The sequence below is a fragment of the Sus scrofa genome, chromosome 3 (genome assembly GCF_054392235.1).
Source record: "Sus scrofa isolate SSC_HxYL_T2T_F1_AM1 chromosome 3, Sscrofa_HxYL_maternal_Yorkshire_Landrace_v2.0, whole genome shotgun sequence".
Classification (NCBI taxonomy): domain Eukaryota; kingdom Metazoa; phylum Chordata; class Mammalia; order Artiodactyla; family Suidae; genus Sus; species Sus scrofa.
Window position 1 is genome coordinate 44883146 of NC_139385.1, and position 26344 is coordinate 44909489.

Genomic DNA, 26344 nt, shown 5'->3' on the forward strand with positions numbered 1-26344 from the left:
ATTATGGTGACAAGTGACAGGCAAAGAGCACATGACCAGATCTAGCAAAGACTGAAGTAGGTGGGGTGAGTGGGCTGTACCCTCCACAGCCTTTGATCAGTGTGCTTTCTGTTCATCTGTTACTGTGGTTTAAAGTGTTGACGTGGGGGCGAGGGGTCATCACAATTGAATCGTGTGACTCCCATACCGTGATAACCTTGCCAGATTAGGAACTGGATGTGAGCCAATTGGAGTTACAGAAATGCATGTTGCAGGTATTTTAAGGCTTTTGAGGGATACTGTTGCATTGCCTTCCAACAAAAGCCATGAACCAGGTTACCAGGTCCCTGGTATTATAGGATGCTCTCAGGGCTGGGGATTATCATTAGGTCCTTTTCTTTTCTTTTCTTCTTCTTTTTTTTTTTCTTTTATCTTTTTATGGCCATACCCTCAGCATATGGAAGTTCCCTGGGCCAGGGGTGGAATCCGAGCTGCAGCTGCCAGCCTATCCAGCAGCCACAGCAACACTCTATCCGAGCCGCATCTGCAACCACTCCACAGCTCACAGCAACACCAGATCCTTAACCCACTGAACGAGCCCAGGGATCGAACCTGCATCCTCATGGATACTAGTTGGGCCACAATGGGAACACCTATCATTGTGTCCTTGATAGGAGGAAATGATGTCTTATTATCTTGATTTGCATTTCTGGATTACTGGGAAGAATTATAATACTTCTGTTTAGAGGTAAATGCCTTTTTTTCTCTTTCGAGTTCCTCAGTTCCTGTCCTTGGCCAGTTTTTCTTTTAGGTTCTCTCAGAATGCTTTATTCCTACACATTTGGCATGGTGGTCAGCCCTCTGACAAGGAGGACAGCAGAAGGGTGAAGGTGGGGGCTCTGCTGGCTCACCGCCCTCTCCACCACCACCCAGTGCTGCTTGGGCTGCCGTTGCTCCTCCTGTAAGGGTGGGCAGGCCCTTAATTCTCCCTGGGGGCGGGTGAGGGTGAGTGTTAAATGAGCTGCTGCTTGTTGGTCACTGAACACAGAATGTGGCACAGAGTCCTTGAGAAATAAAGATTGGCCAAGAGGAGGGGAAGGAATAATACCTGCGTTGTTATTTGCTTTTTTAAAAAATGTTTTTGTTAAAGTATAATTGATTTACAATGTTGTGCCAGTTTCTGCTGTGCAGCAAATGACTGTTTTATATATATATATGTATATATGTATATATGCACATACCTGTATCTCTATACACATATGTGTATCATACATGTATACACACATGTGTATATGTGCATCATACATGTATATACGATATACATTCTTTCTTAGATTCTTTGCCATCATGTTCTATCCCTGGAGATTGGATGTAGTGTTCCCTGCTATGCAGCAGGACCTTGCTGCTTATGTGTTCATCTGCTAACCCCAAACTCCCTGTCCATCCCTCTCCCTCCCGCCTCCACCTTGGCAACCGCAAGTCTGCTCTCCACGCCTGTGAGTCTGTTTCTGTTTTGTAGATAGGTTCATGTGTGCCCTATTTTAGATTCCATGTAGAAGTGCTGTCATATGGTATCTGTCTTTCTGACTTAGTTCACTTAGTATGAGACTCTCTAGTTGCATCCCCGTTGCTGCAGATGGCATTATTTCCATCTTTTTTATGGCTGGGTAGTAGTCATTGTGTGTATATACATCTTCTTAATCCATTCATCTGTCAGTGGACATTTGGGTTGTTTCCATGTCTTGGCTATTGCGAATAGGGCTGCAGTGAACATAGGGGTGCATGTATCTTTTCAAATTGCAGTTTTGTCCAGATGTATGCCCAGGATGGAATTGATGGATCGCATGGTAGTTCTGTATTTGGTTTTCTGGGGCCCCTCCGTACTGTTTTCCATAGTGGTTGCACCAGCTTATATTCCGACCAGCAGTGTAGGGGCTCCCTTTTCTCCTCGCCTCCTCTGGCGCTTGTTGTTGACGATGCCGTTTTGCCTGGTGTGAGGTGGCGCCGAGCATCTTTCATACGCCTGCTGGCCATCGCTATATCTTTTTTGAAAAAATGTCTGTTTAGGTTTTCTGCCCATGTTTTGGTGGTGGTGGTTGTATGAGTTGTTTGTGTTACTTGCTTTGTCTTGAGTGTTTTGGCTGTTTTTCCCAGTTGGTTGGTTGCAATTAACAGTGGCCTGGCCCTTGTGCTTTCCTTTCACATGTGGCTGCCACTGTATCAGAGTCCCCGTGGGCCTTTCGTAAATGTTTTAACTGTAAAAGCACGTGCATGTTGGAGTTCCCATCGTGGCTCATTGGTGACAAACCTGACTGGTATCCATCAGGACTCTGGTTCGATCCCTCGCCTCGCTCAGTAGGTTAAGGACCTAGCTGTTGCTGTGACTGTGGCGTAGGCCGGCGGCTGCAGTTCCACTTGGACCTCCAATCTGGGAACCTCCATATGCTGCAGGTGCGGGCCTAAAAAGACCAAAAAGGAAGAAAAAAGTACACGTGTTCATTTTGGGAAGTCTGTAAAAGTATATTGAAGCACCCTCTGGGACTTGAGCAAGTGGAAATCCTCTAGGTTCCACCCCCGATTTGTGAACCATGGTCTCTGGGAGGGAGAAATGGCCAATCCATATTTGAAGAGGTTTTTCCTGGGGATTGGTGAGGAACCCCTGCTTTCTATGTGTTTTATGAAGGCCTTTACCATTTACTTGATAAAATATTCATCTTAATACCTTCTAGTGCCTTTACACTTTTATTTTTTATATTGTTCATTGCTTTCTACTGATTCTCCTAATGCACCCCCCAGAGTGGAATGTCTTTTGGTTATAAAAATAGTAGACACTTGTAAAATACTCAGGCAATATAAAAACATGATCCGATCCCTGCCCAGAGATAACCACCAAATAATCTTAACAAGGTTTTTCTGAGAACAGATACAAAATATAAAGTTAATAAGGAAAAGCTGAATGACCTTCTGGTGCTATTTTGTAACTTTCTTTTGTAGCTTAATATGTTATAGACAGCTTTTCATGAAAGCATAGACTTCTGCATGATTATTGTTACTGTTTTTTATTGTTGATTTGTTTTTTTTGTTGGGTGTTTTTTTGTTTGTTTTTTGTTCTTAGGGCTACACCCACAGCATATAGAGGTTCCCAGGCTAGGGGTCGAATTGGAGCTACAGCCGCTGACCTACACCACAGCCACAGCTGCTTCTGTGACCTACACCACAGCTCATGGCAACGCCAGAGCCTTAACCCACTGAGCAAGACCAGGGATCAAACCCGCAACCTCATGGTTCCTAGTAGGATTCGTTTCTGCTGCGCTATGACGGGAACTCCATTGTTACTGTTTTTTAATTTGCCTCAAATAAACATTTCATTATATTCTCATAGTCTTGGGTGGGTCAAGGATTTGAGCAGGAATTGTCTGGGCCCTTCTGTTCCATGTGGCTTTGACTGGGGTCACTTGAGGTCTGCCTCACTTTTCATGGCTACATATCATTTCCTGAGGCTTGTGGCCACAATTTGTTTAATTAGTCCATCTTTGATGGGTATTTAAGAGTTTTAAAGTTTTCAGTAATTAAACCAAGGTGTTGCGCCTGTCTTTGCACATCTGTTTTAGCAAAGTAGTGTGGTTATCTGCCTAATAATAAGTTATGCAGAGTAGAGGAGTTCCCTTGTGGCACAGCAGGTTGGGATTGATGTTGTCACTGCAGTGGCTCAGGTTTGATCCCTCTCTTGGGGAGTTTCCACATGCTGGAGGTGTAGCCAAAAAAAAATATATATATATATATATATGAAGTAGAACTACTGGATCAAAAGAAATGCGCATTTTTCTTTTTAATACGTGTTGCTTTCCAAAGTCATACTAAATTGCATTGTCAAAATCTGAGAATTGCTGTCTCTATCTGCTCGTTGATACCAGTTACTTTTTCTTTTCACCCTTTCTTTTTTTCTTTAGGGCCACATCTGCGTCATATGGAAGTTCCCAGGCTAGAGGTCAGGTTGGAGCTGTAGCTGCCACCTCTGCCAGCCACAGCAGTGCCAAGATTGAAGCTGTGTCTGCAACCTACATCATAGCTCGTGGCAACGCCAGATCCTTGAACCCACTGAGTGAGGCCAGGAATCAAACTGGCATCCTCATGGATACTAGGTGGGTTCTTAACCCACTGAGCCACAATGGGAACTCTGATACCAGTTATTTTTCTTTTGTCTTGGTCATGATGGTAGGTGAAAGATACCTCTTTGTTGAATTTCATTTCTTTGATGATTAGTGAGATAGGACTCTTGAACAGCTTTCCTGAGATGTAATCCATCTACCATCCAGTTCCCTCCTAACCCCGTTACAGTTACAGTTCAGTGACATTTAGCGTGTTGTGTGACCATCACCAACCATGGTCAATTTTAGAACATTTTCATCCCCCCAAGAAGAAATCCTGTACTCTTAGCAAGTCACTCCTCCTTTCCCCTGGACCTTCAGCCAGAGACAACTACTAATCTATGTTCTGTCCCTGTGGATTTACCTCTTCTGGACATTTCAGAGAAATGGGATCATATGGAGTTTCCATTGTGATGCAGAGGTATCGAACCCAGCTAGGACCCATGAGGATGCGGGTTTGATCCCTGGCCTCGCTCAGTGGGTTAAGGGTGGGGTGCTGCCAGGAGCTGTGGCGTAGGCCGGCAGCTGCAGCTCTGATTCGACCTGTAGCCTAGGAACTTCTATATGCCACATGTGTGGCCATAAAAAGAAAAAAGAAGGAAGGAAGGAAGGAAGCAGGCAAGCAAGGGGATCATATAATACGTGGTCATTTGTGCCTGGCGGGTTTCTCTTAGCCTAATGTTTTCAGAGTTCGTTCATGGTGTAGCACGTATTGATACTTCTTTTTTTGTGGTTGGATTATGTTCCATTTTGGATGTAGTACGTTTTTCCATTCATCAGTTGATGAGCATTTAAGTTGTTTCCATGTTTGGGCTATTAGGAATATTGTCGCTACAAACATTTGTGTACACATTTTTGTGTGAACATATGTTTTCAGTTCTCTTGGGTATGTACTTAGGAGGGGAATTGCTGGGCCATATGGTAACTCTAGTTTTAACCTTTTGAGGAACTGCCAGAGTGTTTTCCAAAGTGGCTGCACCATTTGACATTCTCACCGGTAGAGTACATGAAGGTTCCAGTTTTTCTACCTGCTCACTAACAGTTGTGACTATTTTTTTTTAATATTGTTAAATTATTATTACAGTTGCCCTGGCGGGTGTAAACGGTATCTCACCGTGGTTCCGATGGTGGCTGATGGTGTTGAGCATCCTTGCTCGTGCTTATTGACCATTTGTCTATCTTCTTTGGGCAAACACCCGATCATTTTCTATGTCCGTTTAAAAAAATTGGGTTATTTGTCTTTTTAAGAGTTTTAAGAGTTCTTTGTATGTTTCAGATACAAGTCCCTTAGCACAGCAATTTGCAAGTGATTTCTCTCGCTCTTTGGGTTGTCTTTAACCTCCTCGATGGTGTCCTTTAAAGCATAACAGCTTTTAATTTTAGTGAGGTCTGGTTTATTTTTTTGTCATCCCGTCACTTGCGCTTTTGGGGACGTATCCAAAACCTAAGGTCGTCTAGGTTTACTCCCATGATTTTCTAAGAGTTTTACTCTTCAGCTCTCATGTTTAGGTCTTTGATTCACTCTGAGTTAGTTTTTGAGTGTGATGATGAAGGGACCCACCTGTACGTGTGGAGGTCCTGTTGGCCTGTCCTCTTTATCACCGTTAGTTGCAAAGACTATGTTCTTGCCTCCATTGAGTTGTCTTGGCACCGACCTTTTGTGTGTTTGTTGTTTCTTTTGTGAGGTATCTGTACTTTTTCTTTCTTCTCTTTTCTTTTCTTTTTCTTTCCAGGGCCACACCTGCAGCATATGGGGGTTCCCAGGCTAAGAATCGAATCCGAGCTGCAGCTGCTGACCTACGTTGCAGCTTGTGGCAGTGCCAGATCCTTAACCCCCTGATCGAGGCCAGGGTTTGAACCCACATCCTCACGGACATCCTTAACCCGCTGAGCCACAATGGGGACTCCCATAGTCACTCAATTTAATTCTTCTGGAAATTATACTTTAAGGTGATACAAGCATCAGAGATGGCCATTCTCATGCTCCAGTTTGAAACACCACCTTTATGATACACTGATTTCTTATCTATGTGTATCTTTTCCCAGACTTACGTAAATAAATCTATAGCTTTTTAGTCTTGGTATGTGGCAAGATAGATTCCTCCCTCATTCTTAACTCTTTTTCAGACATTTTCTTGGCTGTTGAAAAAACAAAGTTGGCGTTCCTGTTGTGGCTCAGCAATAACAAACCTGAGTCGTATCCATGAGGATGCAGGTTCGACCTCAGCGGGTTAGGGATCAGATGTTGGTATGAGCAGTGCTGTAGGTTGCAGACACGGCTTGGATCTGGTGTTGCTGTGGCTATGGTGTAGGTTGGCAGCTACAGCTCCCATTTGACCCCAGCCTGGGAACTTCCATATGCCATGAGTGTGGCCCTAAAAAGCAAAAAAAAAAAAAAAAAAAGATAAAAAAAGGGAAAGGAGGAGTTCCCGTCGTGGCGCAGTGGTTAACGAATCCGACTAGGAACCATGAGGTTGTGGGTTCGGTCCCTGCCCTTGCTCAGTGGGTTAACGATCCGGCGTTGCTGTGAGCTGTGGTGTAGGTTGCAGACATGGCTCAGATCCCGAGTTGCTGTGGCTCTGGCGTAGGCCGGTGGCTACGGCTCCCATTAGACCCCTAGCCTGGGAACCTCCATATGCTGCGGGAGCGGCCCAAGAAATAGCTAAAAAAAAAAAAAAAAAAAAAAAAAAAAAAAAAAAAGAAAAAAAAGGGAAAGGAAAACACAGTTGCATTACTAAAAGTATACATTACTTTTAGGGGAATTTCCAGGTCTTTTAGGTTTTTTTTTTTGTTTGTTTTTTTGGGTTTTTTTTCCTGCTGTTCTCCCCACCACCTGGACAGTGGAGACTGAGCAGGAAACATGGTCGAGTCCGAAAGGCTGCTTCTGACGGATTTCTCCTAGCTCCTCTGTCTCACCGAGCATCAGTCTGACAGAGGAGGAGAGTCAGTGTGCCCCCGGTGCATAAGCACCTTGCAAACTGGCGCCGTGCCGGCACGTGGAGTTACGTGGGGCAGGCCAGGCGGAGGGTACAGGCAAGACTTGTCTCTGTTCCACTTTGCTGCTAACTCACCTTCACTCTCCAGTTGGTGTTTTTGACACATGGAAACAGCATAAGCAGCTCATGAAGCATCTCCAGAAGGAGAAAGGACCCAGGTTTGAATGTGCTGTATGGTTTCCAACCTCGATGTTTCTCCATGTTGAGGTTTCAACATAAGCCATGTATAGTTCAAAAGATGCTGTTAAGAACATCCCGGCTGAGAGGCAGTGTGTTCGTTTTTAGTAACTTTAAAAGTCTGTTATAGTTTAACGGTAAGATTGAGATTTTTACCAGTTTTTTTAATGTATTCCTTTGTATATTCCTTTCTGTATTTTAAGAAGCAGCAGGAGGACACGTGGCTGATCTCTTCTGTGAGCAGTGTCACGGGAAGATAGAAGGAGCAGGGTGGCGGGAGATGAAGAACCCTAAAGACAACAACCACATGAGGGTGTGGGTCTGAGTTGGGTCTTGATTTGTGCAAAGTGGCTCTAAAAGCCATTGGGGGGCAGATAGAGGACGTTGTGTATGGACTGGGTCTTAGCAGATGTCAAAGACGCCTTCCTCTGGTTAGATGTGCTGGTGGGATCCTTTCCTCTCTGCTTTTCCGTATGTTTGAGGTTTTAATGCGCTAGAGACCGAAACAAGGCTCATCTGAAATTTCTCACGTTCCTCAGTTCCTATTCCTGTCCACTGACTGCCACGTGGACTTTCTCGTGCGTGGAAATGAGCTGATCAATGCGGAAACATTTAACACGCAGATCGAATACTTCTGGGGGCATGATCACAGCCTGTTTTTATTGGAGTGTTGTTTTAAAGTGTCAGAAGAGGAGTTCCCAACACGGCGCAGTGGTTACCGAATCCAACTGGGAACCATGGGGTTGCGGGTTCGATCCCTGTCCTCACTCAGTGGCTTAAGGATCTGGCATTGCCGTGAGCTGCGGTATAGGTTGCAGACCTGGCTCGGATATGGAGTTCCTGTGGTTGTGGTGTAGCCTGGCAGCTGTAGCTCTGATTAGACCCCTAGCCTGGGGACCTCCATATGCCGAGGGTGCGGCCCTAGAAAAGACAAAAAAGGCAAAAAAAAAAACAACAAGAAAAATAAGTGTCCGAAGAGGAGGGGGTACCGTTTGTGCCCAGCCATGGGAGACTGGAAAATAAATGTAGAGCCGCACTTCGAGACCACGTCCTGCTGCTGCTTCACTGTAGGGGACAGAACCCAGAGTAACACTAAGCCAGATGTATTTATAAATGTGTAAGTTTACATATAAGAATATTGGTGACAGTTCAGACGTACTCATGCGCGTAGGAAAAAGAACTGGAAGGAGAAAAGCCTGGCTGTGCTTCCATAGCGGGCTCCCGGATAGCAGGATGTCATGGGGCCTGACATTATTTCCCTCGTTCATTTGCTCTCCGGATTTTCTATAGGGTGCATGTATTAATTACTTCTATAGTCAGGAAAAAAATAACCACAAGGAAATGTTTTCTCTCAGGAGTTCAGTCAGCGTGTCTCCCGTCAGAGCACTTGACCTCTTGGCCTGAACTTTGCTTTTGCTTTGGATCCTGGTTGGGTTTCCAGAGGCTGTGCTCCCGAGCAAAGCCAGGCGGCTTTTCTACAGACTTATTTTCTGAATTTTCATCAAAACTAAAACACTAAACCCTGTAACTTTTAAAAATGAGCTTTGGTTCAGTTTTTACAGTTGGTTTTCCCCTAATTGCAAGTGTACGGTTTGGACTCTCAAGTGGCAACACCAGAGTGGTGGCGGACCTGATGGACAGCACTGAGTGTTGTGGAACTGAGCCAGGAGTGTGACTGTCAGAGCAGGAGATAGAAATCCCTGGACTGCGGATCGTATTTCTGCATACTAGGAACTTCTCCAGTCCTCCAGTAAATCTGTCTGAAGTGTGCTGGTAATTGGTAAAGAGTAAGAAGGCTCCAGGGCTCCCTGGTGCCTCAGTAGGTTAAGGACCTGGCACCACCGCTGTGGTGAGGGTTCAGTGCCCAGCCCAGGCACTTCCACATGCCGAGGGGAGGCCAAAAAATAAAAGACAAAATAAAAGACGGTTCCATGGGTCGCCTTTTCTATTTTCATTGCAGTTAAGAGATATGGTTGGTCTGGCTTATTATTTTGAAAGAATGAAAGCAAATAAGCTCCATATTTATATCTTTAGGAGATCGTCAAATAATTAAAAAAAAATACTGTCCGCAGTCTGAGTGGAAGCTTTAATGGAGGACACAGCATTTCGTAAACATTAACAGTTGTACTGGATGGTTGTATTCAGGGTACGTGCTGTGTTCTTTTCGGAGAGGTGATGAATGCTGCAGGTATTGTCACCTTCTGGCCATCGGATTATGAAATCCCCAGGGTGGCTCTGATTCTTCTGCTCCATCAGATATTTGCAGTGGGTTCCCGTTGGTCAGACGTTGGCAATCTTTCTAATTCGGTTGAAGCATGTGAAATTGCCAGCATTGGAATTCATGTGGGCCTGCAGAAACAGCGGTTTCATATGGTTCAACCTGATATAATAGCAGCTTGTCCTGCACTTGTGTGTACTGTGGAGTGAATCGGATTTGGCTTATTACAGTGAAGAATAAGCGTCGCTTTCTTGCTCTGAGATGGTCATGCATAGATGAACTTTGCTCAGCCTTGCTTCAGAGTTGGTTTAATTTTGTGCCTCTGGATCTTCCTTAACGTTGCCAGTGAATTAAAGAGACGTCACCAGCTGCCTTCTCTCTGCGGCTCGTTTTCTCCATCAGCTTTAACATTCGTTTGAAAAATAATTAATGAACATGAATGGGAGCTCTGAACGCTTACTAAAATGTTTTTGTTAATTTGTTTGATTTTAGTCTCAGATGCAAACGTCGGTGGGAATTGTGCCCACGCAGGCGATTGCCACGGGCCCGACAGCAGACCCAGAGAAGCGCAAACTGATTCAGCAGCAGCTGGTCCTCCTGCTTCACGCTCACAAGTGTCAGAGGCGGGAACAAGCCAATGGAGAGGTTCGAGCCTGCTCCCTCCCACACTGTCGAACCATGAAAAATGTCCTGAATCACATGACACATTGTCAGGCTGGGAAAGCCTGTCAGGGTAAGTGCCGTTTTCTGACGTCCTGGCGGCAGAGCTCGGGATGAAATGTGGGTGTGTTTTCGGGCACCCCGCTTGTTAATGAGCTTCCGCAGCCCGAGCCCCCCCACACCGAGCACTCAGGGGCTCTGGACACCGCCTGCTGAGGAGCAGGGCCATCTGGTCATGTAATGCTCTCTGCACTCCGGCGGGCTGGGGCCGTGCCCTGCATTGGTTCTTCTGCACCTTCCTCTGTCCCGGAAGACCTTTGTCCCTTCTCGAGCACGGCACTCGCCGTCAACGCCCAGGTCACGGTTTTCCTCTGGACGGGGTCGCACTCGCACGCTTACGCCCTGCCCCTGAACCGGGAGCGCCTGTCTTGCGGTCGATGTGTGTGCCCCAGGTGTGGGCGCCGCTGGCAGAGCTGGCCCAGGTGCCTGACTGCGACGTGGGGAAGTGTGCACCGTGCCATCCCTGCCCCTCCTTTCGACGGGCGAGTCAGGTGCAGCCCGTGCCCCTCTCTGCTCTTCTGCGGCCAGCGCCTCGGCTCCCGGCCTGAGCATTTCTTAGGGGCAGTTCTACTTTCCTTAGTCTTTATCCTCTTTCCTGCTCTTCCTACTTGTGTTCCTCACGCTTGAGGAGAGGCTCCCGGATCCCCCTTTCCCTTTGTGACATGTGCCACCCTCATCCTGATGGAGAAGCAGAGGGGGTCATGCTAGACCTTTAGAGAGAAGCGAGAGCAGCTTCAGGCAGAAGCGAAGCTCCAGACTCAGGGGCCAGGCGCAGCTACCCTCTCGTGTGCTCGGAGGAGCGCCCAGGGTCCCCCAGAACCTCGCAGACTCTCATTGGCGTCTCTTCAACTCTCGTATTTAGGTGGTTTCATCCTTAAACATAATGTAACGTTTTTATTGTAAATAGTGACGTTCCAGAATTATTATTTGTTCTACCTTTCATTCCAGTCATGCAGTATTTCAGGTCAAGGACTTTCTGTTTTGTTTTTTTGGTCTGACCCTTATTCACCTTCATTCATAACATTGCTTCTGTGGGAAGTTTTTTTTTTGTTTTTTTTTGTTTTTTTTTTTTATATTCTCAGCAGTTGACTTACAAACCTCTTGGAAACAGCCTGTTTGTAAGTTGAGGACTGCCTGCACTGTGCTGTGGTTACACTTGTTACCATTTTCTTATGGAAGCTGGCATTATAATTCAGATGTACTTGAAAGTGTGACGATTTGGATAGAAAAATAACATCTCGTTGTTTTTCTGGTCATAGTTGCCCATTGTGCATCTTCACGACAAATCATCTCTCATTGGAAGAACTGCACGCGACATGACTGTCCTGTTTGCCTCCCTTTGAAAAATGCCAGTGACAAGCGAAACCAACAAAGTAAGTGAGCCCTGGGGGTAGAGAAGTTTGGCGATGAGAAAATAAGCAATTTCTAAAGAGAGCACAGAAGCGTAGGGAGGAGGCAGGGCGGCGACTGCCGACCGCAGAGGCCAGGGGGGCAGAGACTGAGGAGGATGCTCGGCCGCGCGAGCAGACGGATGCTCCGTGTGCTCGGGGACGTGGTCCTTCTGGAATCCCCTCCCCAGGCTAGAGGCGCCCCGACAGGCCAGGGAGTGCGAAAGAGGCAGGTCGCTTTGGTCAAGGAGCCGACCTGACAGGTCCTCGTGCTTCGTGACAGATACTCCCTCCCCGAGGGTCTGAGGGTCATGTCACTGCAGTGACGGTGACTGACTGCAGGGTGAGGGTGGAGGAGAGTGGACACTGCTTTTGCACGTACCCTGGAGTAAGTTTTGAGGACCCCATGTCCTGGAAGAGTCAATCAGGCTGGGTCGGTGTAAAATCCCACAGGCAGACACCTGGGAGGGCTTCCTCCTCCGAGACGCAGTTCCGAGACCTCGTTGTGTCGCCGGCCGTCTGTTCAGCACAGACGTGAGTCTCTGTGCCAGGACTGGCTGCGTCCTGATTGTCGCCATTGCTTTGTCGTCTTCCACGTCGGTCTGTGTAGCCGTCAGCTGGTCGGTTCAGCGGCGTCCTGCTCAGGAGGCCTGCGCGCAGCCCCGGGCGCCGCCCCCCTCGCCCGCCCGCCCCCCAGCATTGGAGCAGGAGGGATGAGCGTCGCTCCTCGTTTGAGGTCCTCTCCTGCCATTTCAGCGGTGCAGCTGTGTCCCTCAGTGGGGCAGTTAGGACAAGCCCTTGAATCTCATGTCGCCTGTAGGCTGCAGCTGCTCCCCCTGCCTCCCCAGACACCTGGAGGGTTTCCTCCTCTGAGATGCAGTTCCGAGACCTCGTTGTGTCAACGACAGTTTATTCTTCGTCTTCCTGCACCTGGTCTGTGCCCTCATGCCACCTCCCCTGTTTGTGGTCAGGTGCTCACTCCTCTCATTCCTCTTGATCACCTTCCGCCAGAGCCCACTGCTGCCTGCAGAACCCGTGCTGCACTTCCTTCTGGTTGTTCTGGTGGCAGCGGGAAAGGTGGCCATGCACGCGGTCTCAGAGAGCGCGCCCTGCAGCCCGTCTGCTTGCCTCTCACGAGCCCAGCTCCTCCTGAGCTGGGCCATGGGCCTGCCACCTCCTTGCCTCCCTGCACACACACTCAACCTAAGCCGCCTCTAAAAGTCACTCTCTTAAGTCAGTTAACTCACACTTGGATTAACCAAAAACTGAGTTAATGTACAATTTTCCAGGACGTCTCGTATATAAAGTTAAGTTTTAGGAGTCTGGGTCTTCTAGAAGCAGACATTTGGGACAGTAGTTCTAGAAATTAGTGTAAAACTTGATTGACTGATTGTTACACCTGCGGCATGTGGACATTCCTGGGCCAGGGATTGCACCTGTGCCACAGTGGCCACCTGCACCACAGCTGTGGCAGTGCCAGGTCTTGAACCCACCGTGCCACAAGGGAGCTTCCACAACTTTTTTTTAAACTAGTGTGTTGTGATGGCTGCACTTTCTTGTGTTTTAGGATGTATGTCAGTAATTGGTTTTTTAAGTGCCCAAGTATTCGTTGTCAGGTTTGTGGTTGAATAGAATTAATCCCATGAATAATGAATTGGGATGTTGTTGTTCACATTTACTTTGGGGGGTGCATTTTTTAGGATCTTTTGGGTTTTAATATTATTGCCGTGACAATTGAAAACTTGTGTGATTTCTCTTTTTAAGAAATACTTTGTGTGGTTTTTGTTTTTGAAAAAAGGAAAGAAATGAATGTGGTTTTTTTTTTTTTTTTTTTTTTTTTTTGACATCCTTACAACAACCTGACTGTTGTGACAATTGATCCAGTGCGTGCTCTCAGAAGTGGTAAACCACAGTGTTTCTTGTAGTCATAATGTAAAGGGTTACCAGGGTGATTTTATAATATAAAGTCGCGGGGAATATGTAGATCAATTTTGTGCAAGGTTCTGGCAGTTTTTCATGAAAGAACTGAAAGCACTTTTTTCCCCTGTTTTAATGCTTCTCAAATTAGGTTTCTGCTTTGAATGTATTCCTTTGGCTCTTGCACTGTAGTTTTGTGTGTACAAAGGAGTCCGATATGATGAGTGACAAAGTTGCAGCAATATCTTCTCTCTGAATGTTTTCTGTCATTCCTCCTCTCCTAAAGCGAGTTGTGGTTATCGTGTGTGAACATGAGGTTTAGGCAGTAGGGAGGAAATGTGTATCTGAACGCCTCGGGTTGGGGGCCACTGTAAGGGGGCTCATGCCCTTCAAATCTGTATCATTCAAGGCTCAGCTGTACGTGAAAAATACACGGGGAACTCTATCCAGTCACTGGTGCTGGAGCATGACGGAAGATGATAGGAGACAAAGAATGCCACTGTGTTATGACTGGGCCACTTTGCTGTACACCAGAAACTGGCATTACTTTGTAAATCAACTGTAATTTAAAAAAAAATGAAGTGACGAAGGTGTCACTCAGAGGGGTGCCTCAGAGACAGGTCAGCAGGGTCGGTGGTCCTGAAGGAGGGTCAGAGTGCCCTGCCTGGGCGGTGGGCCTGCTCAAGCAGTCTCCCTAAGATAACCGTGGGAGAGCATTCTAGACGGCACGAGCACGTGCCTGCAGGGGTGTGGATCTGACAGGACTCAGAGGTTTCTGTTCAAGCGAGGTGACTCAGGGAGAGAGGACTGTTTGGAGTGGCTGGTAGGGACCCCTGGGGACCCTCTGAGGTCCACCTGTGTCCCCAGGGCTGTGCTTTCCAGGCAGGTTTCCCGAAGAGGCACCCCGTCCCCGGCGCACAGCTTCCCGCAGCGACGTCCCTGTCGAGAGAACCTGCCAGGGTCCCCTGCAGAGCCCGCCCAGCGCTCACTCAGAGGAAACCCAGACCATTGGCTACTTCTGCGGCCAGTGTTGAGATTGTGTGTGATTTTTCTTTGAGTTGTTTTCTAGAGCTTCTGTAACCTATCATCTTGAGTTATCTGCCCCTTATGAAGATAATCAAATTTTATGAAAACCTTAGGACTTTGCAGGGTCCTGTCTGTCTGTCTCCTATCTCCTGTCATTCCTGGCATCTGACTCCCAGTAAATCCCAGGATGCAGGAGGGCGGGGCTCTGTGAGCATGGGACTGAATTCCGAGGTTGAATTCTTGTTGCCTCATCAGTGAGGTTTTCTACTCAGCGTATGATCCTCAGACCGCCTGCACGGGCACCCCCAGGTTGCTCGTTAGAAACACAGAAACATGGCCCTCCTGTTACTAGACTCTGTTTTAACACAGCCCCAGGTGAGAGGGTGCATGTTAATGGCTGAGCGGAGCTTGGGATGCCTTGAAGGGCAGGGTGTCTGCTCTGGAGCTCTTGAGAAGGTGTGAGTTGTTTTCTGGGGGACACCATAGGTTTCCCAGCTGAGGCCAGAAGGACTGTCCAAACGGATGCTGCAGGCTCAGCCCCAGAGCCAAACCAAACCCTCGAAACTGCCCACGGCTGCCTGGCTGTGCCATGGCGTGAGCCTCGTCATTGTCTCTGTCCAGAGTCTCCAGACCTGTTGCTTGAATGCCTCTACTGGCTCGATGCTCACTACCTGGTCCAATTCTAGGCACCTCTGATTGTTTAAAATGCATTCCTTTCAAGTCCAAATCTGCCTCCTTAAAACTCGCACTTGAGACACCCGCCTGGTGCTCAGTGAGTGCTTGTTGGACAGGCCCTTATTCACCTGAGGGCTCTTGAGAGAGTCTCAGACACCTCTCGAGACCTCCCCTGGTTGGGGCAGGGAGCAGAGGGGGCAGTGGGACCTCAGTGTCTGTAGAGACAGAGCCTTGGGCTTGTCTGCTCTGATGTAAGTACTGAACAGTCACCGGACTAGCTTTTGTCCTTGCTCTTCCGGGCAACGGGCAACCCTGGCAAGCCCTCTGAGGGTGTGCGTACTTGCTAAATGGTAGCTGACAAGAGGTTTGGCACTGGGGCTTGCGTTGCCTTTTGTTGTCATGTCCTGCCCTGTGCCCATGAAGATGCTGGGAAGCACGGCGGTCCTGGGCAGAGCCTTTACAGAGCCCGTGCTGTGGGACCAGCTCCGCAGAGACGTCTGCAGATCTGGGTAAATGGCAGCTTGACTTTTTCAGTGGGAATCTAAGCGATGACCAGGTAGCAGCTCTTTTTCCTGCTTTGTGGCGTGTCCCCCACCAACCTGACAGAGCCTTGGGATTCAATATGTTTGTTTTCCCAGGATTTCCAGATTGAGGACAATTTTATTGAGAATGACTGGGGCAGTTGAATTCTGGTGAATTGAATGTTGCAAATTAACAGTGTGTTATACATGGAACCTATTTGTAGGACAGTCTTTGTTTTCACTGGGAAAAATGGCCTTGAAACGTGGTGGGCGAGTCCTGGACAGAGCCCATGACCACACTTGGCCGTGTGTTTCCTGGGTCCTGGACTGTTGATGTATTTGCAGCAGAAGGGGAATGATGGGGCAGTGGAGAGGTTGGGGTTGCCCTGAACATGTGCTGGTAGCAGAAATTCCACTTGTCACTCAAGGGAGAGGAACCCATGCTGCACTGAGATGTGCTGAGCCACTGTGACAGGGTGTTCTAAAGACTGACTGTGTGAAATGTGGCATTAAACTCTGAGAAAGGAAACAAGATGTAACAATGTAAAAAGAAGAAGCAGCAAACCTCGGGATGTGTGAGGTTGATGAACGTAGAAGGCTGTCTTGCGGGATGAGGGAGCCTTAGCACTCTGCTCATGTTTGTTCAGCCCCAGGGCCCTCAGGGCTGCAGCGTGGACGTGCAGCTCACCTGAACCACGGTTCCCTGGGTGAGGCGGGGTCCGATGGGCTGCAGGCTGGTCCTGCCTTTAGGGAATGTTCCAGGGAGGGGCATTGAGCACCTTTGTCCTGATACAGGCCTGGAGCTGCAGCCGGATGCCGTCAGTGGTGCTTAGGTGGACCCTGTGCTCCAGGCGCAGACCTGGTGCCGACATGGCGTCCTGGGCGCACCTGCCGTCTGCGTGATCAGCCCCCTGGCGCGGGAAGCAGAGCCCCACAGGCGTTGCAGGAACTCGGAAGAGTAACTGCCGCCCGAGAGATCAGGAGGATGTTCACGGGGAGCTAGAGGTCTTGGGCTCACGCGCTTGGTCTGCGGTTGCTTTTCCCGGGTAACCCCCTTCGGTCAGCCGCTGCCCCCGTGCAAGGTGCCTTGTTCCCTCACCCTGACATGCTTGTGATCTAAGGGTATTGGGATTCAGATTGAGCCAGGCCTAAACGTCAGAGGCCTCCTTCACTCTTTCTTCTTCTTCTGTGGCGCTCCCGGGCCAGGATCTAAGCTGAGCCAGCGCTGTGACTGAGGCAGCAGCCGCGGCAGCTACAGATCTTTAACCGCTGCACTGGCCAGGGATGAACCCACGTTCCTGCCACTGCGCAGACACCTACGGTCCCATTGCGCCACAGTGCGACCTCCTCAGAGACCTTTTTATTTGTTCATATTTCGTTTTCTTAGTCTCTAAATTGTTGGAACTGTCACGTACCAACTGTTTACTTGTCCTCAGGTCTGTTTTCTTCAAGATAAAAAATAGAGAAATGTCTACATTTAGGAAATAAATGCTTTTACTACAAACTGCATTGGCCACGTGAGCCGCTTCTGTGGGAAATACTGGCTGTTCTGTAAGTGGCTTTGGGCTTGGGAATGGCAGTCGCCCTAGGATGGGGAATTTTGGCTAAAAGGAGGGTAGATGGGGAAGTGTGGACACAAATGGATTATAGTGGGAAGGAGTCATTGTTAAAGCGCAGCTGCTGCATCTTCATCCAGAAACAGAAGACCTTGTCTCTCTCACTTCCTTGCCACAATACATCAGTATGTGTATCCAGCATGCTCTGGGTCTGTTTCCTCTTATGCCACAAGATGATGGAAAAATAAGTCATCCTACCATTACCACTTTCCCCTTTTTTTTGGTCTTTTTTTGGGCCACAGGTGCAGCATTTGGAAGTTCCCAGGTTAGAGGGCCTAAGCGGAGCTGCATCTTCTGGCCTCTGTACACCAGAGCCACAACAGCATGGGATCCGAGCTGTATCTGCAACCTACACCACAGCTCACGGCACCTCTGGATCCTTAACCCACTGAGGGAGGCCAGGGATGGAACCTGCGTCCTCATGGATGCTGGTCTGGTTCTTCTTTTTTTTTTTAGATGGCCGCACCCATGGCATGTGGAAGTTCCCCAGACCAGGGATAGTATTTGAGCAGCAGCTGTAGCCTACACCATCACTACAGCAGTGTGGGATCTTTACTCGACTGCGCTGGTCTGGGGAGCAAACCCATGCCCCCATAGCAACCCACGCTGCTGCAGGCAGATGTTTATTAGCCCACTTCCCAACAGCAGAAACTCCAGTCACTTTCCTTTTTATTTATTTATTTATTTATTTTATTTATTCCTTTTTCCCTCCCTCCCTTCCCTCCGTTCTTCCTTTTTTGGCTGCCCCGAAGCATATGGAGTTCCCGGTCCAGGGAACAGATCTGAGCTGCAGATCCTTTAACCCATTGTGCCAGGGATCAAGCCTGCATCTGGTGCTGCAGCAGGCCACCAGTCCCATTGTGCCGCAGGGGGAACTCCTCACTTTCCTTTTTATATCACAGCTCGTTTTTTCCTTCTGATTCCCGTTTTAATTGCTGAAATCTCTAACAATGACAGACTGTCACAGGGACAGTACATGTATGTGGTAATTCAGTCGCACTTCTTGGAAAGAACACATTGAGCAATCTAGGATAAAGTGGAATGATGGGAGATAAAATGTGATTCCACGTCGGTTCCTTTTGTCATTTTACACAGACACGTTAGTATTAGACCAAGGCCCAAAACATTTAGTGTATAAACCAGTTTCTTTGCTGAGATCTAGCATTTTTATCCTAGTGTTTTTATCTTACTTTGAACCACTTGTATCCACTACTGTAACCTACTATAGACTATTTCACTTAATCAACAAAATCAAAAGTGATTTCTGACCAGATTTATAGAGGACATAAATGCTTATATCATGAAAGTGTTTGTATAACCAAAAATACAATAACAAAGATGAAAATGCCTCCTCTTTCTTTTAGAAATTAGGACTTAATAAGCTCGCTGCATCTTCAGTGCCTTTACTATGGCTTGACAACGAATAGTTGATACCTCATGGTTCTTTCAAAAAATTTAGCTTATCAGTTTCAGAAGTATAACGGCATATGTTTAAAGTTTTGAGGAGTATTAACTATTAGAAAAAATACTTGTAAGGGTATTGCACATGGTTTGTTTCAGCTATACACGTGTCATAAAGTGTACCTAGGGAGTTGCTTTTAATTTATAATAATGAGGCGCTCAGTGTGTGTAATTGTGTCAAATGAGTGTTAATGAGTCTGAGATCTGAATATCCTTATTAGAAAAGTTAATAGTGTGAAATGTGTAATTACCAAGTTTTGTGTGTTTTTTTTTTTGTTTTTTTTTGGTTTTGTTTTTGTTTTTTTTACACATTTCAGTGTAATTAAGCTAGCCTGATAAGTATTTGAGTTGTTTGTGTTATAGCTGCACTGGTGGTCATGTGAGAATATTATCATATATGATGGTCTAAATTTTAAAGAATGGCTTTGCGATAGTGTTTTATTTATCAAAGATCGTGTATTGTAGTATCGGTTTTATAAGCTGCTCTTATTATAACATGACTTTAAAGTTTGGGAAAGTTGGAAAGAAGGGAACTCTTAAGAATAAAAATAAATGGTATGACATAAGATTTCTGCCATATGGCGAGTGGTCACCAAATTAGGACATTCAAATGGATGGACGGATGGAGCAGTGGATGTTTGGGGTCATCTCTGTTAACTCTGGAGCCCTTGGCAGGGGGGCTCTTTCGTGTCCTGAGGTAGCTGGGGAGGACACCCTGGAGCCCGCCGGGCCACGCCGTGGGAGCTGAGGCTGGCTGCTCAGGAGAGGGTCCTGAGACTCGGTTGAGTACCAGCGGTGCGGAGGTGGCACCTGGCTAAATGGAAATCCTGCACAGTGGCCAGACCTTGATCATCACTCATTTTGGCTTGAGAGACACTTGGTCCAGGGCAGTATTTCTTGACCCGCTTCACATAGCAGAGAGCTCAGACATGCCCTCCTGCCTCGGAAACTCGTGGCACAGAAAGGTGTGCTGTTACCTTGTCCTTGTATACCTGCGTCTCATGGAAGTGCATTCGGAGGATCGCGTCCTAGGTCTTAGCTAAGTTACGGATAAGTAACAAACCTGACGGCCTGGGTGCCACCTCTGCTCCTTCTGCTGATCCTTGTGTACCTGTGCAGGTGGGCAGGGAAGGGCCCAGGGGAGCAGCAGCAGGAGGGGCCTTCTTGGCTCATCTCAGTGGTGCCTGATGACCCTCAAAGAATCAGAAACTTTGTTTTGTCACGTGTTTGCCATTTCCCCAGAACTGGCTCTTTATGAGTCTCCAGATTAATACATGCCCATTTCCATGAGGCAGTCTCTGATTTTGTGGTCCGCTGCTTTCTAACAGAGAAGCCGAGTTTTCTTTGGCTTTTTGCTCTGCAATGACTGCCGTGCAGAAGAGCCGAATGGAATAGGAGCCTTCTCTCTGCACAGTTCCTTTCTTGATAGCCTTTCCCAGTGCTTTGTAACATACGTTGGTGGTCTTCTGATGAAATGTGACTTGCTTTTCAGTAGTTTTTAAATCACTTGTGGACGTCTCCCTTTTACTTATCTTTTTTGTTTCTCTGTTTGTTGTTATAGCCATCCTGGGGTCTCCAGCTAGTGGAATTCAAAACACAATTGGTTCTGTTGGCACAGGCCAGCAGAATGCCACTTCATTAAGTAACCCAAATCCCATAGACCCCAGCTCCATGCAGCGTGCCTATGCGGCTCTTGGACTCCCCTACCTGAACCAGCCCCAGACGCAGCTGCAGCCTCAGGTTCCCGGCCAGCAACCAGCACAGCCTCAAACTCACCAGCAGATGAGGACTCTCAACCCCCTGGGTAGGTGAAAGAACTCTCAGCAATTTCTTTTTCAGACGAAGCATTGGGAATGACAGACTTCCTAGAAACCCACGGCTGTTTCCGGTTACTGTTTTGACTTTAAATTCAAGTTAATATATGTATTTATATTGTGATGGTATCTTTTAAATCATTGAAATAAACATTCCAGGAAAAGGCGAAAGTGTTGGGTGCATTATAGATGTTACAGGTTTATAAAATGAATAGTATTTGCAAATGAACCAACAGTTTTGCTGTTTCTGTCTAGACAGTTTTCTTTTCTCTCTCTCTCTCTCTCTTTTTTTTTTTTTTTTTTTTTTTTTTTTTGTCTTTTTTCTTTTTAGGCCTGCATCCCCAGCATGCGGAGGTTCCCAGGCTAGGAGTCAAATCAGAGCTGTAGACCCTGGCCTACACCACAGCCTCAGCAACGCCAGATCCAAGCCACGACTGTGACCTACACCACAGCTCACGGCAACACCAGATCCTTAACCCATTGCACAAGGCCAGGGATCGAACCTGCGTCCTCATGGATGCTAGTCAGATTGTTTCCGCTGAGCCACAGTGGGAACTCTGACAGACTGTTTTCTTAATATTTTCTTTAAATTGACAAAGTCCTTTCTTTTCAGCTTGGGCTTAAGCCAGGCAGTTATGTCAGTCAAATTAAGTCAGAGTTGTTGTGCTAGTTTCCTTCTTTTCCTAAAACTATTTTAACCTTAAAAGTGACTCTTAAAAATGACCAGTTTGAAAACAACTCATTGTTGCTTTTTGGAAAACAGTTGCCCTCATGCATCACTTACTCTTGCTAACTGGGCGACTGGGTTGGAGTCCCGGAACCTGGGTACCAGTCTGACCCCACCTCTGCTGATGGCCTGATCGGGACTAGACTGTGCACCTCGCTTTGTCTCAACTTCCTCTTCCTTCACGGTGGATATTGTAGACAAATCGACCTTTTATGTTCTTTGCCTGCACTTAATCTCTATGATTTTATTTTCTGATATGCAAACAAAACCCAAAATATGACAGAAATATGTAAGAGGTCAGTTTACTTGTTTCAATCATGATATTAATGAAGCCAGAATCAAAATGTGAAGCTACAAATGGGTCATTTCTAATTTCTTTTTCCACAGTCATAGAGTACTCATGAGACCAGCTAGCCTCCATAACAATGCCTCGTTTTAGCTGTAAAGTGTCGTGGGAAGGGATCTGCCTGTGAGGTTAACAATTCAATCGCCATTTTTCTGGAACTCCCAGAATTCCTGCCATGGGGTTTATTATTAAAACTCATAAGAATCACTTACTTAAAAAAACAAAGAGTTCCTGTCATGGCGCATCGGAAACGAATCCGACTAGGAACCATGAGGTTGTGGGTTCGATCCCTGGCCTCGCTCAGTGGGTTCAGGATCCGGTGTTGCCGTGAGCTGTGGTGTAGGCCGGCAGCTATAGCGCCGATTAGACCCTTAGCCTGGGAACTTCCATATGCTACGGGTGTGGCCTTAAAAAGACAAAAGACGAAAAAAGAATCACTTATTTATATGTGACTTATTATTTATGTTATCGGGACTTTGATGTGTATATGAGAATTTAGGAGTGTGTTGATTTCTTTTCTTTTTCTCTTTAAAGGAAATAACCCAATGAACATTCCAGCAGGCGGAATAACAACAGATCAGCAGCCACCAAGCTTGATTTCAGAATCAGCTCTTCCAACTTCCCTTGGGGCCACCAAGTAAGACATTTGTTTCAGTTGCCTCCTATCTGAGCGACAGTCAGACATGCAAGTGTGTGAACTCTTGAGTCTTTCTAAATGTGGGGCAGGGGCTATAGTTGGGGCCAGGGAGGGGCCGTCTCCCGTCTCCCTCTGTTCCCTGCTTCCCCCACCCCCCGTCCCCCCGTCCTCCCGTCCTTTCCGTCTTGCCTGTAGAAGAGGTAGTGACGTTGAAAGCCACATGTGGTTGAAGGGCCTGGTCGGCTGAGAGCCCTTCTTCCCTCAGCCCCCTGATGAGCGACGGCGCCACCTCTGGGAACATCGGACCCCTCAGCACTCTACCCTCCGCAGCACCTCCTTCCAGCACTGGCGTTCGGAAAGGCTGGCACGAACACGTCACTCAGGACCTGCGCAGCCATCTAGTACACAAACTGTACGTGGCCACCTCCCGCGTCGTTCACGTGGGATGGAGACATTCTGAGGCCGAGGTGATGGGGCAGTTGAGCGGTTGCGTTGATGTCTGCTTCGGTTCCTTCGTGGTCTCCTGGGCCCCTGGTGATCGTACCCTGGCAGCCAAAGGGAACCACATGCCTGTTGAGGGGCCGGAGGATCCCACAGACCCTGGGTGGTGTCAGAGCGTCTGCAGCTCTGCCCCGCAGAGGGCCAGACCTGTTTTCTATGCCCCGGCTGCACCAGGGAGCCGGAATTAGCTCAGAAGCATTGCTTTATTTTGTGGCTCAAGATCACAGTTGAGGAGACCCCAGAGAACTGGAGGAATTTGGGCTTCGTCAGTACAAATGGTTTGATAATGCTGTCATGCATGTAACATACAAGAAATTAACAGCTAACTTTCTCCAGCTAGTTAAGTTAAATTGAAGGGGAGATTAATCGACTGGCATTGGAGGGGTTTTTTTCCTTCATTAATTTCATCAAAAAATTTTGGGTTAGAAAAAGGGGGGGGACCACCATATGCCACAGGTGTGGCCCTTAAAGACAGAAAAAAAAATTGCTAATAAATCGTTTAAATATTAGGAATTCAAAATCTTTTTTGGTTTTTTGTCACTGCTCCCGGGGTATATGGAGGTTCCCAGGCTAGGGGTCTAATCAGAGCTGTAGCCACCGGCCTACACCAAAGCCACAGCAACACAGGATCTGGCCTATATCACAGCTCACGGCAACGCCAGATCCTTAACCCACTGAGCGAGGCCAGGGCTCAAACCTGCAACCTCAAGGTTCCTAGTTGGATTCACTTCCGCTGCGCCACAACGGGAACCCCGAAATCATGTTATTCTTGAGATGATGAAGTACTTACTGTTAATAGTAAGATACTGGTGTGTTTGACGTGTAGAGAAGTTAACAGGTCAGGATTCTCTCCAGAGTGACCTCACTGATGTCTTCATATACCGGGCAAGAGGAATTTGGGGATGTCGCTTGGCAGTGTACTGCCACAGAGGCGGTTGGTTGGTTCTCTTTCCATGCCGCTCAGAATGGTAGAAACTGACCCCATTGTCCTTTCAGCGTCCAAGCCATCTTCCCGACCCCTGACCCCGCAGCCCTGAAGGATCGCCGCATGGAGAACCTGGTGGCCTATGCGAAGAAGGTGGAAGGGGACATGTACGAGTCTGCCAACAGCAGGGTAGGTTGCCTTTGGGTCCCGGCACCTGTGGGAGCCGCGGCTGCACCTGTCCAGAAATAGGGACGTCTGTTCGTCTGGGAGACGCGTCACTTGAGGACACTGACCGGGGAGTCTTCTCAGTTAAGACATGAGGTCCCTCCCTGCACAGCTCTTGTCTTGTAACTACCGACTACTGATGTCTCCCCTGCAATAGATAAAACTGCTTTTTCTTTTTTCTTTTCTGTCCTTGGTTGGTTGGTTGGTTTGGCTCCACCCATGGCACAGGGAATTCCCAGGGCAGGGATCAGATCTGAGCCACAGTTGCGACCTAAGCCGCAGCCGTGGCAACACTGGATCCTTTGACCCACTGTGCCAGTTCTGGCGCTGCAGAGACGCCACCCTCCTGGTATGCCATGGCAGGAACTCTGATGAAGTCGTTTTTATCTGTGCGTTTACTTGGTGGCGGCCTTGGTTACAGTGCTTGTCCTGTGTCATTGCCGGCGCGAATCCAAGAAGAGGTTCAGCTGTGGACTCACCTGTGATGAGTACCTCGTCCCTGCTGCCTCATACATGCTGTCCCATCCCTGGGTGCTCATGCTCACCTGCGCCAGTGTGCTCAATTGAAACGATCGTCAGTTGGTCAGAACACACGCACGCGCGCAGAGCTTCTTTGTAACGAGTAACTAGTGTGGAGGTTTGCTTTTCAGGATGAGTACTATCACTTATTAGCAGAGAAAATCTACAAGATACAAAAGGAACTAGAAGAAAAACGGAGGTCACGTTTACACAAACAAGGCATCTTGGGGAACCAGCCCGCCTTACCAGCCCCTGGGACGCAGCCCCCTGGCATACCACAGGCCCAGCCCGTGAGACCGCCAAGTAAGGACTGCCTTTCTGGCTCTCCGTCTGCCTCCCCGCTTCTCCTTCTGCATCTGGGATGATTTCTGAGCATGTGGAATCATGTTCCCAGGAAGCCTGTGCTTAGAAAATTGTGGGGGTGGCCGTGGCATGGCCGAGGCCATGGCCTGTGTTTAGAAGTTGAGTCCCCCTGGTGGATGGGCCTCGAAAGGGTGTGCCAGCGTCAGGCTGCTCGGTGCTCTTGCCCCTGTTGACTGGCTTTCTCTGTAAGTTTGCAAGATGATTTTCTGTAATGCTGTTTTTTCTGCCCTTGCAGATGGGCCCATGCCCCTGCCTGTGAACCGCATGCAGGTTTCTCAAGGTACCGAACTATTACTGTCACTCACATTCTGGTTTCACATTCACAGCCACAGAGTCGATGGGTGTGTCCTCTTCCCTCTGTGTTTCTCTGTCGCTCCTTCTCTTCCTCCCGCTCCTCCTTGCTGATGAGCAGCATCCACGTTCATGGGCAGTACGGCATATCTGATGCAGTTGGAAGTCTCGAGATCATAGGGGACTTTTCCAGGGAGATCGGGAGTTAACCCTTTGTTTGTTTGTGTTTTGGATGGACAAGACGTTGCCCTTAGGAAGAGTCTCCCAAAAAAGGCACTGTAGGTGAGGGAGAGAAACTCTGAACATTCTGAACGGAGCGCACTGAGCCCGCCCTGGGGCAGGGGCACTGCCAGGGGCGAGGTGAGGAAAGCGCGGTGGTTGCTCTGGGCCCCGTAGAGGCTGGCCAGGGAAGGTTGGTGCTCAGAGAGTCCTTGTCAGGCCGGGCTCTTGGCAGCTGGTCTGAACAGCTTTCAGAGGTTCTTTCTCCCGTTGAGATTCTTTTTGTTGGTGATGATTGAAGCAGTCATTTGAGTTTGGGAGTTTGGGGGTGAGGGTCATTTCAGAGCTTTTACAGCTCTTGTCAAATTGAGACATGAACAGTAGGATGATTTTACAGCTTGCGAAATGAAATAGTGACATTATCCAGATTCCAAAGCAAGGCTTTCCTGCTGTGTGTAGAGGAGTTGAAGAGGGGAGAAGAGGCCGATTTAAAGGTGTGGTAAGTGTGGCCACTGTAGCTCAGCGGGTTAAGAACCTGACATAGTGTCCGTGAGGACGCACGTTCAATCCCTGACCTCGCTTAGTGGGTTGAGGATCCGGCATTGCCTCACGTTGTGGTGTAGGCTGGCAGCTGCAGCTCCGATTCGAGTCCTAGCCTGGGAGTTTTCCTATGCCACAGGTGTGGCCATATAAAGAAAAGGAGCACCTAAGTTTTTAAAATAAAAATAAAGGTGTGGTAATTGTACTGCCTACTGAAAAAGACCTGGTGGATAAACTGATCATGCGGAGGAAGCTTTTCAGAGACGTGTTTAGATGGGCTAGGTGTGAGGGCGAGAGGAAACAAGAAATCAGAGAAGCTGAGCCTTAGGAAAGTGGCTGGTGCTGCGTCGGGATGGCATGGAAGGTTCTGGTCTGGGATCTTGAGCAGAGCGGGG

At 47.9% G+C, this 26344-nt stretch overlaps 1 protein-coding gene across 2 annotated transcripts in view; it reads left to right on the forward strand.

The window, feature by feature from the left end:
* CREBBP (CREB binding protein) overlaps positions 1-26344 on the forward strand; it is a 141837-nt gene that overhangs the window by 72511 nt on the left and 42982 nt on the right. For both annotated transcript variants that reach the window (XM_005662184.4, XM_085017781.1), the window contains 8 exons: positions 10011-10251; positions 11498-11611; positions 20404-20646; positions 22264-22366; positions 22632-22778; positions 23864-23981; positions 24668-24839; positions 25135-25179. In XM_005662184.4, the coding sequence (XP_005662241.2) occupies positions 10011-10251; positions 11498-11611; positions 20404-20646; positions 22264-22366; positions 22632-22778; positions 23864-23981; positions 24668-24839; positions 25135-25179 (1183 nt within the window). The remainder of the gene's footprint in view (positions 1-10010; positions 10252-11497; positions 11612-20403; positions 20647-22263; positions 22367-22631; positions 22779-23863; positions 23982-24667; positions 24840-25134; positions 25180-26344) is intronic.